At 40.8% G+C, this 14,032-nt stretch overlaps 1 protein-coding gene across 1 annotated transcript in view; it reads left to right on the top strand.

Annotated features, from left to right (window-relative positions):
* Positions 1 to 1,473: 1,473 nt before the first annotated feature.
* Positions 1,474 to 14,032, top strand: part of LOC109922428 (lysine-specific demethylase 2B-like) — a 99,719-nt gene continuing 87,160 nt past the window's right edge. The window contains exons 1-2 of the mRNA XM_048612390.1: positions 1,474 to 1,530; positions 9,799 to 10,023. Coding sequence (XP_048468347.1) covers positions 1,489 to 1,530; positions 9,799 to 10,023 — 267 coding nt within the window. The 5' untranslated portion in view covers positions 1,474 to 1,488. The remainder of the gene's footprint in view (positions 1,531 to 9,798; positions 10,024 to 14,032) is intronic.

The following is a 14,032-nucleotide window of genomic DNA, read 5'->3' as shown; positions in this document are numbered from 1 at the left end:
TAAGGGTGAGTCTGTAGATGGCTGTACAGACTGATGTGACTACCGCAGGCTCTGTTACACTTGGGGCAGATGTTGGTCACGGGAAGGGTGAGTGGGGCCTTGGTGTGGCAGCACGCTTCTTCGTCTATTTGAGCCTGCCTTCTATTTTCTCCAGACAGCAAGTCTCAAGGTGCTCAATGCCTTCCTGGATGCTGCTCCTCCACTTTGGATGGTCTTTGGGCAGAGATTCTTAGGTATCTGTGGGAATGCTGCACTTCACCAGTTAGGCCTTGAGGGTATCACTGAAGTGCTTCCTTTGTCCACCTGGGGCTTGCCTGCTGTTTCAAACTGGGAGTAGAGCACATGCTTGGTGAGTCTTGTGTCACTCATGTGGATGTCATGCCCAGCCTATTGTAGCTGATCCATGGTGGTCAGTGCCTTGATGCTAGGGACGTTGGCCTGTTCAAGGATGCTGGTGTTGGTGCACCTTTCTTACCTCGTCGAACAATATTGTATCCTCTGTGGCTCCCATTTCTATATTAAGTGAAATCGGTAAAGAAGCTTAATAGTGTGGGAAATTTTAGTTTGACGTAAGTTCCATAGACATGTTGTTCTAGATGAAGGTTATTTATCATGCTTTTTTTTTAAAAAAAAAATTAGAATGATTGATCAAAATAGAAATTCTTTGAAAAATGTCATTGTAGATGCTATAACAATATCAACTACTACTAATCTGGCTTTAGCCTGGCCATTCTCAAAAATATTTAATATTCAAAATCATTCTATTTCTGTCAAAATTGCCATCAAATCTTGGAAGGTGCTTCAGAAACAATAAAGCTGTCAATTGTGGCAATTGAACTGCCATGTTTGTATAATGTAGGAATGAAACAATGTGGCATTCCTTAGCTAAATCATTTTTTAAAGTCTTTTAACACATTGAGTTATTCCACTTTGAATCTCTGTGCACAGAGTATCTCCAGTGGAGGCACTGTGATGCGTGCCGTGCTTAAGTATTTGCAATACTTGTGATTATCATTTGGGATCAGTAATTATAGCAATTTTGTTTTCCATCTCTCTCTATAGAAGTTTAGACTTCTGTCTTTAGTAGTATGTAGCACAGTACTCAAAAGTGAATTGATAGACAGCCAAAACTTTATGAAAGAATGCTTCTTTTTTAAACAAGTTGCTTCATGACATCAGACATCCCACAAAATACACTTCGAAGCAGCTGATAAGGTGTATCCTGCCTTATTGGTATGTCCTTTTATTCCTCAAAGTAAGTGTCGATACGTTCACTTTTTTTTGCAAATACAAATTATCGTGGTACTCTGGTTCCAAATTGAACTCTGTCTTTTATTCACTATTTTAAATTTAAATGTTTATAAAGCTTAGGTTTTTAAATAAAAAGTTCACCTCGGGTATAAGGACGTGACATCTATCTGGGTTTTTAATTCTGGTACTTACTGAAATTAGTTTTCGGTGTTTTTACAGGACAACTTGTTTGCCGTGATGACTCGTATCCTGCCTGGTGATTTTTGTGACAGTGGCTTGGTAACAATTAGTGAAGGAGCTATTGACTTTAACCAGAGTGTTATAGTGGTGCTGGCTCGGTTTATCTTGCCCGTTTTTTATCTTGTCTTATCAATGGTTTGTCTTGTTTACTGTGCATAAATAAATACGCTGGAAAATTGATATTAATAAGTGCATAAGTATTGCTTGTCTCCTCACTACTGTTCTTGTAGACCATACAAATATTTAAAAATGTATTCATTCATGGAATGTGGCAAGGCCAATATTTGTCTATCCCTAATTGCCCTTCAATTGAATGGCTTGCTAGACTGGTTCAGAGGGCAGTTAAGAGTCAGCCACATTGCTGAGAGTCTGGAGTCACATGTAGCCAGATCAGAAAAGGATGACCTATTTCCTTTCCTAAAAGATATTAGTGAACCAGTCGTGTTACATCAAATCTTTTCAGTGATCTGGATCTCATCAACATGCAACCTATCACCGCAATGTAGAACTAACCCCTCAGATCTTTTTCTGACTGAGGATCAACTGTCCATCTTTCATCTCCTGGGCACCCTGCTTGCGGTTGAATGTCATCCTCTGGCATCGGATATCTAGCAGTGCTGGAGACTTAGTGACCTTCAGCAATGGGCTTTTTCTTGTTTACTTTCAGACTCAAATTGTTGCTATTTAACAAAATTATCTAATCGAAGCATTGAGTCCCTTATCTAGTAAATGCATAATTACATTTATCAACAGTTTCATTTTTGTGGGACATTCAGATAATAGATATATTGATGTTCAGAAAGTGACTGTTCTATTTTGCACCTTGGAGCATTTACATGCCTCAAGCAAGAACATTTGAAGTGCAATGATTCCGGCACCAATGACAAAGTTGTATTTTGTGCTGGGAAATAACAGCAGTGATGAATGTAATCTTGCTGGTTTCAAAACAGTTCAGCTGATATACTGGGGTTATCACTAAATTTAAAGATTTAATCAAGTTACTCTGAATCCTCAATTTACAGAACAAGGAACTACCATTTTTATTACAAATAAATCCATTCTAACCGTGGGCAACAAATAACTGATTTAAGGTAGAATTCTCTTCTTAAACTCCACCCCTTTCTATATCCCCTACGTATGCAGACAGATGCACCAACAAAAGAAAAATAAATGTTATGGGTGGAGGGAAATAAAGTTAAGCGAGACAATTCAATGGTGTCAATCCACAAGATTCAGTGAGGTGTCCTTGTCCTTCTAATTTTCAATCTTTTAAGTCATTTCAGGTTATTACTGAAGACTTGGGGTAGTTGAAACACCAGTTGTTCTGTCTCAGAGGTTAGAAGCAGTAGCTTATGGCAGATGGTTAGATGGAATAGCTAGCTGTCTACTAATTCTTTCTCACTTCACTACAAGGAGACAGTGAATGCTATCTTTTTAGAGTCTGGAAATTTTCTGTCACCATATTGTTCTCATGACCCACAAAACTGATCCTGATTGAAAAACCAAGTGTCTGCCTGCGTGTGCGCGCGCCGGCAAGGTGCCGCTAAACAGTGCAGACGAGTCCAGCATACTCCCCTATGACTTGAACAATGCAACAGTGTAAATAAAATTCACAATGATTTTCAGTTTTAAATTTGCAGTGTCTCCTTCAACAGTTTAACGCAGTGACCTTTATCCCATTTTGATCCACAATTCAAAAATAGTAATTTCCTCAGTCATGTGCATGACTACCAGCGGTTTTTGATGTTGGGTAGCAGGTCACAACCATTCTGACGTAAAATGCATTGAAAACACTAAAATTGCATAAACTTCACTCACGTCTGTATAGATGTGCATAAGGAGAAATTCTGTCATGGTAACGTAAGATCAAAAATAAGCTGGTGTTGCTGCTTATAATATGATGCTGAGCCACTGGATTCATTAGAATTATATTTCCATTTTTAAGCTACAGTTTATGGATAGTGTAAATTTGAAGAGTAGCAAGAACAACGGCTATCTTTTTTTTAGAAAAGCACTACACCTGCCCCCTCACCCTCATCCCAGGCCCCAAGAAGACCTTCCACATCAAGCAGATGTTCACCTGCACATCTAATGTGGTATACTGTATCCACTATTCCAGATGTGGCCTCCTCTCCATCGGGGAAACCAAGCGGAGGCTTAGGGACCGCTTTGCGGAACACCTATGCTCGGTTCGCACTAAACAACTGCACCTCCAGTCGCGAACCATTTCAACTCCCCCTCCCATTCCTTAGATGACATGTCTATCCTGGGCCTCCTGCAGTGCCACAACGATGCCACCCGAAGGTTGCAGGAACAGCACCTCATATTTCGCTTGGGAGCCCTGCAGCCCAATGGTATCAATGTGGACTTCACAAGCTTCAAAATCTCCCCTCCCCCTACCACATCCCAAAACCAGCCCAGCTTGTCCCCGCCTCCCTAACCTGTCCTTCCTCCCACCTATCCCCACCTCCCACCTCAAGCCCCACCCCCATCTCCTACCTACTAGCCTCATCCCGCCCCCTTGACCTGTCTGTCCTCCCTGGACTGACCTATCCCCTCCCTAACTCCCCACCTTTACTGGCTCCACCCCCACCTCTTTGGCCTGTCTGTCTCCTCTCCACCTGTCTTCTCCTTTATCCATCTTCTATCTGCCTCCCCCTCTCTCCCTATTTATTTCAGAATCTCCTTCCCCTCCCCCGTTTCTGAAGAAGAGTCTAGGCCCGAAGCGTCAGCCTTCCTGCTCCTCTGATGCTGCTTGGCCTGCTGTGTTCATCCAGCTCTACACCTTGTTATCTCAGATTCTCCAGCATCTGCAGTTCCTACTATCTCTACCTATGTCAATCCCTGTTTAAATTTCTGTTTGTTTTGTTCATGTATAAAATGTATCAATCTGTTGTGAATCATTCCCTTATTCTAACTCCTTGGATTTTCGACCTGCAGTTTAGTAAATGGGACAGAATCAATTGCCTCTTGAACTCATCTGTGATTCCTACCACTAAACATGCATCATGAAATGTGTGAAATTCAAGATCTGACTTTACACTGGTTGTGATTTCAAAAATTAACAGGAATTTGTACAGTAGCACATAACCATCCTTGCAATTAAACAGAATAACTACCCTGAGAAAGGTACATCTGAGTTCTGTGGAGGTGGCTGATTTATGCTGAAGAATTTGAATCTAACGCAGGTTCATAGAGCTTTACAGCATGGAAAGAGACCCTTCAGTCCACCATGTATGCACCAGCCATTGAACGTCCATCTATTCCAGTCCCATTTTCCAGTACTTGCTATTCCAATTAACCGCTGAGCTCAAAGTGAAAAAAGTTTTTTTTTTCCTCAATCACCCTTAAAACTCCTGCCCATTACCTTAAAACTCTGCCCCCAGGTTGTTGGCCTTTGCCTCAAACAGCAACCCACCCTCCCTTCACCAGTCTCTATTTAAAGGAAGACAACATCATTTTGTCTAGTCTGTCCAGAGCTGAATTGCCCCAGGCAGGCAGTATCCTGGTCAATTGTATGTACACCGTCTATAGGGCAGTCACATCCTTCCTATAATGAGACAGCAAGAACTGTATGCAGTACCTCAGCTGTGTAAAATGTCTTGTCATGTACATCCCTCTCTATTGTCCTTGCTGTTGTCGATACTTCATTAGCGACCTGATCAGAGATGTTGTTATTTCGTACCTCTTGTTGGGCCTCCTGGTCCAGAGAAGTGAAAACCGGGGCCCAACAAGCAAAGGTTGCTTGCCAGAATTCGGGCCTCCTCTTAATTTCTTCTACACCTGCTGATGCCCCAGTCCTTCTAATTTTACTTGACTGGAACTTTGCAGTTGGCCAGTGCCAAGTATCCTTGACTGACAATTATTCCAATCATAGATCCATGTAATTGAGTTTTTATAGCTCGATCTCCTCAACATTTTTTTTTGAGTTTTTCTGAAGTGGAGAGATGAGTTCAAAACTAATCTTGCATGTATAAAAACCTTTCACAACCTCCAACTTCTCAAAGATCCTTAAATCAATAAGGTAATTCCACAGTAACCACAATTCAAAAATACATCAGCCACTTTGTATACACCAGGCCCCGCAAGCAGCAACATGATAACAGCCTGTTTTTTTGTGAAAATCTTAATGTTGTATTTATTCTGTGGCTTCGTGAATCACAGGATTGCCACGGCACAGAAGGTGGCTGTTTAGCCCTTTCATGCCTGCATTGGTTCTGTTACATAGTGCCAAACTCCTATCTCTTCCTCCTATTCCTGTACACCATTTCTATCCAAATAATCATCTAATTCCTCATTGAATGCCTTACTCGAACCTGGCTTCTCCATGTTTCTCGGCATTCCATACCCAAATTACTCACCTGTGTGCAAAAAGTCATTTTTTATTTACCCCTCGCACCACCCTTGCTTCATTTGCACCTCAGTTTAAATCTTGATCCTGCCAATTTTTTTTCTTTCATGAGTGGGATCAGTTTCTCTCTATCTACTCTGTCCAGCTCACTCATGAAATCTGCTCTCAGTTGCCATCTCTCCAAGGAGAATAATCCAATTTCTTCAGTCTATTCTCAACTGAAGTGTCTCATCCCTGGAACCATTCTTGCAAATCATTTCTGTACTCTCACCAATGCATTCGTATCTATTTTGTAATGTGACACCCACAACTATGCACGATACTCCATCTATGGTCTAACAAGTGTCTTGTAGAAGTTCAATGTTATTTCCTTGCTCTTGTACACAATGCTTCTGTTAAAAAAGCTGAAAATATTATGCCTTATGACTGCACTTTCCACCTGTCCTGCCACCGTCCATGATCTGTACACATTTGTGCCCAGGTCTTTCTGCTCCAGCAATCCCTTTTTAGAATTGTATCCCCTGTTTTATATTGTCTTTTAATGTTCTTCTGACCGAATTGCATCCTGTCACACTTCTGCCTTACATTGAACATCATTGATACCAATTCACCCACTCCAACTTCTCCAATGTGCTTTTGGAGCTTCACATACTCCTCCTCACGGGTTACAATTCTTCTAAGTTTAGTGTCCTCTGCAAATTTTGAAATTTTCCCCTGCACACCAAGATCCAGATCATTTAATGTCTCAGGGAAAAGTGCCCCAATACCAAATTCCACTACAAATCTTCCTTCATCCTGAAAAAAATCCATGACCATTATACTGTTTCCTATCATTTAACTAATTCTGCATCTATGTTGCTACTGATCCTTTTATACTGTGACCTAAAACTTTCCCCTTGCTTTGTCTGTCGTGAAACACCTTCTAGAAACCATGTTTACCACAGTGTTACGCTCATTGATCTTTTCTGTTATGTGTGCAAAACCTCCAGCAAGCTCGTTAAACGTGATTTCCCCTTTATAAATCTGTGCTGATCTTCCTAATCAGCCAGCCTTTTTCTATGTGACTACAAATGCTATCCTGAGTAATTGTTTCTAAAAGTCTCTCCACCACCAAAATTAAACGAACTAATCATTAATTGCTGGGATTATCCTTGTGACCTTTCTCGAACAAGGCCATAATGTTTGCCATTCTCTAGCCTTCTGGCATCTCCCCAAAGTCAGGGAAGGCTAAAAGATTATCGACAGTGACCACACCCCCGCCCCCATTTCTACCCTCACTTCATTCAAAATCCTTAGATGCGTGTCACCCGATCCTAGTGCCTTGTTTACTTTTAAGTACCAACAATCTATCCAAGACTGTTTCCTTATTAATTTCAAACCCTTCTAGTGACAGTTTCTCCTCTGTCACCATGGCCTGAACAGTATCCTCCTCTTTTTAGTGTAGACAGATGAAAAGTATTCATTGAACACCTAAGCTATGTCCCTGTGTAAAGCACCTTTTTGGTCTCTGATCAGCCTTACTCCTCCGCTAACCACTCTCGCAGTTTATGTACCTAAAGAAGACTTTGGGATTTCCCTCCTGGTTTTTCTCAAATTCCTTTTTGCTTTTATTTACTTTTTAAATGTATGATCAGAATTTCACCAGTGAAAGATAGATCCTGTAGCAAAAATAAAGCCAGTTGTCTTATTATCATGAACATGTTCCCTCCGGCGTTGCGACTTCATTCATGACTGTAGACTAAATGGAAGCTGAAACATGTGAAATAAGAATGGAAGAACCGGAAATGTAAATGCTAATAAAATCAACCCTTTGTTATTTTCACTGACTGCTGAGTTTACTTTTTTAAAGGAAAAACTTTTACTGTTTTTAACACACCCTGAATGTCTAATATTTTTCACATGCCTCCTCCTTAAACTTTATACTTGATTTAACATATTAGTTAGTTGGTCCCTCCCCATCACAACCATAGGTACAGGGTATCTCTCACTGTCAGTCAATTTGTTTTCCTGTCAAATGTTCTATAATTTTGGCAGTGATCAACCTCTTAAAAGTTTGCTGATTTGGAGTTTGACATTTTTTTTTTGGTTACTTGTTTCCTTTCTTAATCTAAATGTAATTGTGATTGTATGAACTTGCATCATCTGTGCATTTTAGCCATGGCCCCGTTAATGGTGCTCACTTCTTGAGTCAAGAGATTGAAACCTGCGATTTGTCACTCCAGTTCAGTGTGCAAGAAATGCCACGATTTGTCATGTGTTCAGATGAGGCTCGGGCAGGCATAAAGCTGCTGAAGTTAATTTGTATACCTTGTCTTGCCGATTGGGGTGTCAACCCTCCAGGATTGTTCTACAGTTTCCAGGAATTGGCAATTAATTTCCTGGATGCTCCTGAAAGGAACTGAAGAATTGCAGGATTATTCAACAGTATTCTTCTTTTTTTTTTAATTTCCTTGGAACACTTAGGGAAAGGTCTATTTCACTGATACTCAGTCAGTGTTAATCCATTTGGGCAGTAGAGCGTTTGTTTCTTTTCCGGTTGGCATAGTAAAATAAAATGCCTGGTGCATAGACTGATATTAGGTGTGTGATGGCAGAGGGGGTGTCAGTTCACAGTAGGAGGGCATCTGTCCACAGTTGGCAAGCCTTTTTATTGAGGAAATGAAGTAATGTTGGTTAATTGGCACTCTCCACCATGTTGTTCTTGTGTTTCATTTTGTTTCGTTTTAATGACCTGTTACTTACCATTTTGCGCCCACCCCAAGTACTCAGGTCTCCAGGGCAAGACAGTAGATCACTATCACAACTTTCAATTCTGTGTTTACGTTATTAGGCATGTGATTGCCCCTATTATGGACATTCACTATTCCTTGATTCTTGCTCCATCTTCAGCACAGAAGCACTTTTGCATCTGTTGAACTAAGAATGGTCAACGCACAAATGCACATTTTATGGTCATTATTTGCCAAATAAAATTCTTAATTACAGATTCACCCCAGACAAGTGCTGTTCATTGAAACACCGATTTGGTCAGCTAATCAATTGAGTGAAGTCATGCGCTGACGGTGTTGAGCCTTGTATGCTTACAAGGTGATAGTAGGTTTATTCAACTCGTCTTGATTACCAAAGTAAAGTTGTGCTACCAGCCTTTGCTATGTTCAGCTAGAGTAACTGGTCTAGTGAGGTTTGGGATCTCTCTTAAAAAGCCATCAACATGATGAGACCAAGAAATACTATAATATGTAAAAAGGCTGGTTCAACTCTGCAAAAGCTTTTTGTCTTGTTCCTGAGTTATTTAGTAAAATAGATAACAAGTTCCTCAATTATCTGCTTTGCAGAATCATGAGTAGCCAGTGTTTGCTGGGACACTGCATACTATACGTGTTGCAGACAGATCAGATAGTGCTAAATGTTTAGAAAGGCCTTCCCTTGATTTTAAAAAGGGTACGATGGTTCTGAATTAATAAGTAGTTTTTGCATTTTTTTTAACTCGATTACGGGATCAGGGCATCACTAGCTAAACCAGAATTTATTGCCCCTCTCTAACTGACCAGACAGCAGTTAACAGTCAATCATATTGTCATGGGCATGCAGTTGCACGTAGGTCAGGCCAACTTGGGATGGCAGATTTCCACCCTTTAAAAGACATTAAGTGAATCAAATGCATTTTTATGGCACTTGACAATGGTTACATGATTGCCATCAGGCCAGCTTCTCATTCTAGAGTTTTACATAATGCAAGTTTAATCTGCCATGGTGGGAATCAATTGCATGCTTCAGACGATTAGCCTAGGGTTCTGGATTACTAGTCCAGTGACATTATCACTGCCACCACCTTCCCAGAGTGGAAAGGTATTGAATTAAATGAGAATGGTTGGAAAAATGTTGCATTGTAATTGGTATTAAATCTTCCTGTTCTGTAGTTGCACATTTTAGTTTATTTTTCTGCTTTGGTACAGTCCAGGGCCTCAGCAAGACTAAAACCGCGGCCTGCCCCATCATCAGGACCCAAAATACTTGTCCATAAATCAACAAGTGGAGCGCGAAGACGCAGGACACGATGTCGCAAATGCGAAGCTTGCCAACGCTCGGAGTGTGGCGAATGCCACTTCTGCAAAGACATGAAGAAGTTTGGAGGTCCTGGCAGAATGAAGCAGTCCTGTCTCAAGCGGCAATGTATTGCAGTGAGTACAAAGATATACATTGTGTATATATAATGTTCAATTATTCTGTAAGAAAACCAGTTTCCATGGAGCTGAGCTTATTTTGATTTTAATTTTGAGATTGGCACAGCCTATTCTATTCTTAAACTTGTCTTGGGGTAGAAATATTAGTAATAGGCAACAATGTTCTTTTTGATTTCTGATGGAAATTTTTTTTCAAATAGAATTGATTGTTATGAAAAGAAATACATTCATTTCATATATTCAGTTATTGTTTATTGACTTATGTACAGATGGTTTAGTTTAAAGTATAGAACCACAAATCAATCTTGTAAATTAAAAAACCAATTATCTAACCAAGTGTTTGCATGCACCATCCTCCTTTATCTTAACTGTGTGTCTATTTGATCTGCTTTATGTTGTTAATAGTTTGATAGGTCATATTGCTTCAGTTGGACAAGAGAGTTTGGCAATGTCTTATAATCCAAAATGAAGTCCTGAAAATGCTTGCCTGACTGCTGCTGCTTTTTTTTTCCATGGAGATAACCAGCAAAAACAAACCGCTGCTATAGTTAGAAGGTGCAGAGGGGAGCTTGCAAAGTCCCATTGTTGCACTTCTTGAAATATTTCAAGAAAAGGTGAATGAATTGATTTCATAACACTTTTTAGTAAGAGCGTGTCAGAGGCTGAGGATTGATCTTATAGAGATTTATAAAATCAGGAGGGGCATGGACAGTGTGAGCGGTCAAGCCTTTTCACCAGGGTCGGGGCGGTGTTCAAAACTAGAGGGCATTAGTTTAAAGTGAGAGGGGAAAGATTTAAAAGCAACCTAAAGGGGCAACTTTTTCCATGCAGAGGGTGGAATGAACTGCCAGAGGAAGTGGAGGAGGCTGGAACAATTACAACTTTTGAATCTCTGCGCATCATACAGTGTGGCTGAATATAATTCTGTGGATGCCCAATTTTGAGCCACTAGATCTGATTTGAATCTATCCCATTTAACAAAAGGGTAGTGTCACACAATTTTTTCAACATTTAATCATTAATTGAATCTGGATGGGTATATGAGAGAAGGGTTTAGAGGGATGTGATCCAAATGCTGGCAAATGGAACTAAATTAATTTAGGATATCTGGTCGGCATGGATGAAGAGTTGGACCAAAGGTTCTGCTTCTGTGCTGTATATCTATATGACTCTGAGATGGAGAAAGTTATCAGAAAGTGGTAAAGAATAAAGATCTTGTATTTGTGTAGCACTGCAGGATGTTCCAGAGTACTTTATATCCAATTAATTATTTTTGATGTGTAGTCACTGTTGTAAAACAAAGAGGGGAGAGAAAGAGAAGCTGAGGAAAGATCTTTGAAGGAGTAGTAGAGATACATCTGATCCTGCAAATGTATTTAAATCTTGCAGAAAATAAGGCAAGTTTGATGTATATTGCCTCAAGGATGCAGGTGTTAACCCCAAAGTAATGGTATTGTAATGACTTTTTTTGTTTGCTCATGAGATGTGAGTTTCTCCTGACTAACATTTATTGCTCATCCCTTACAGTCCTTGACAAGATGGTGGTGAGCTGTTTTTGAATCTCTGCGCATCGTACAGTGTGGCTGAATATAATTCTGTGGATGCCCAATTTTGAGCCACTAGATCTGATTTGAATCTATCCCATTTAACAAAAGGGTAGTGTCACACAATTTTTTCAACATTTAATCATTAATTGAATTTAACCCCTCTTTCTTCTCCTCCTCCTCCTCCTCCCCCCCCCACCCCCGGCAGTGGTGGGATTTGAGGATTTGAACTTGTGTAACTGAAGTATTTGTCCTAACCTCTGGATTATTAGGCTGTAACCTCCTCTGCTGCTATACCCCTTACTTGATCATTAACGTCAAGTTGGGCGACCAACAAAAGTTCAATGTGGCATGTGGGTGAGCATGTCAGGTGCAGCACTGAGGCTACTTAATGAGATACCAAGATAGTGAAACTACAATATAAGACTGCAAGATTGCCAAACAGTGGAAACAGTATGGTACAGTTACAGCTGAGTGATCACTCATCTTCAAGGCGAAAGGGAACACCGTCATCTATGAGGGTATCAGTGCCAGAAAAGCTTAGGCTGGGAGTATAGTGAAGTTACAAAAGTCAAATTAGACTGTAATGATCAGGCACATATGGGATTGAAAGCATATCTTGTGGTTAACAATGACTGAGGTTGTGAACTGTCCTGTTCGGACTCCAGCAGTCCAGAGAACCATGTGGAATCATGGCAAGGGAGCAGAGTTGTGGCAGGGAGAAAAGACAATGGCTTCAGTTCACCCAGTATTTAATTGGAAGGAACTGCTAGATGTAGAATAATCATTCTGATAATTTTGAAACGGTGGACGGATTGAGTTGTGATTGTGATAAAGTGAGAGGGGGCAAGTTTAAAGGCAATGCGTGAGCAAATCTTTTTATACAGAGGATGATGGCATGTGCTGCCAGATAAGGTGGGTAGAAGCAGATAGGTTAGGAAAGTTTGAGGGGCGTTTAGAGACACCGATGAACAGGCATGGAATGGAGGGATACGGACCATGTGCAGGCAGACAAGTTTAGTTCAGAATGGCATCATGGTTGGCACAGGCACTGTGGGCTGAAGGGCCTGTTCCTGTGCTGTACAGTTCTATGTTCTAGTTGGAAACTGGTGTGTTTTTGATTATGTGCTACCCTTGGGCAATATCAAATGAGAAATCAAAAAGGCCCAATTATAGATCTTTGGATCCATCAGGAGTAACTTTTTGGAAGTGGAAAGAGAAGATATTGGTGGCCAGATGAAAATGCCAGATGAAAATGGAAATAAGTGAATGCAGTCCATCAGATGTGATAGTGGAGAGGCATAAGAGGAAAATGTCAGAATTAACTGTGTCAAAGGCTGCAGACTGCTTGAAAACAATGTGTTGGGATTGTTTGCTTTTATCACAGTATATTGACGTCTGAGGGCTGTTTTGCTAATTTGGTAGGAACAACAATCTGATTAGAAAGATTGAAATGTGGAATTCTGGGAATGGATTTGGAAGGAATTTGGGGAAGACAGGCAGCTTAAAGATGGGGGTGGCAGTTTGCAAGGGCAGTGGGGTCAAGGGTTGGTTTTGTTCTGAGTGTGATGACAAATTTGAGGGAGAGAGAGATAGAGCTTGAGGAAAAAGAACCATAATTATGTCACATGGGAGCTAAGAAAGTTGGATGGTCATCAGTTTAGTGGAGGTAGGGTCAGCAAAGGCTGGGTCTCACCACAAATGTTCAGTGAGGGCCAAAGAAATTTGGAAATGCAGTTCTAAGTGAATCATGGGAGAGATATTTCTAGAAATGGATGGGTTGGGCTTTGGAGAGGGAAGTGAAATGCAGATGAAGAATGATATAAGCTCATGATCAAAGATTACCTGTTTTTCCATCTACAAAGATAGGGAGGCCAATTGAGTCAGCAATGTCAAGTAAGTGAATAACAGTTGTGCAGTTTTTAGAGGATGGGATTAAGGGATGGTTGGAAGGCAATGGACTTGGAAAGCCAACTTTGTACACAACTCATGATGTTAAAATCACCTAGAGTGAGAAGTTACTTGGTTAGAGAGTCTACAAGCAGGAAAGCAGCGACGATCACCCATTGAGAAAATGACAGTGCATGAGCATGTGCTGCATAATGAGGTCTTAAGGTTCTTGAGTAGATTTGTAGCTTGGGTAGTGGATGCTGTGGTTGGTTCGCTCGCCGAGCTGGTTTGTTAGTTCGCAGATGTTTCATTACCCTGCTGGTTAACATCATCAGTGCAGCCTCCGATGAAGCACTGTTGTGTTTTCCCACCTGGTATTTAAACTCTGGGGTCCATTGGAGTTGATTACCTCCTTTCCGGTTTTTCTTCGCAGTGGTGTGTATATATAGGGTCTAATTCTGTGTTTATTGATGGCCGTCTTGGTGGAGAACCAAGCCTCCAGAAATTCCGGTGCTTGTCTTTGTTCTGGGATCCTGATGTCCCGATGAAACTGGTGGTTCTCCTTATGCGTG

Source organism: Rhincodon typus, chromosome 26, assembly GCF_021869965.1.
Source record: "Rhincodon typus isolate 14 chromosome 26, sRhiTyp1.1, whole genome shotgun sequence".
NCBI lineage: Eukaryota > Metazoa > Chordata > Chondrichthyes > Orectolobiformes > Rhincodontidae > Rhincodon > Rhincodon typus.
The sequence above is the reverse complement of the archived record's forward strand: the minus strand, read 5'-3'. Positions and strand labels throughout refer to the sequence as shown.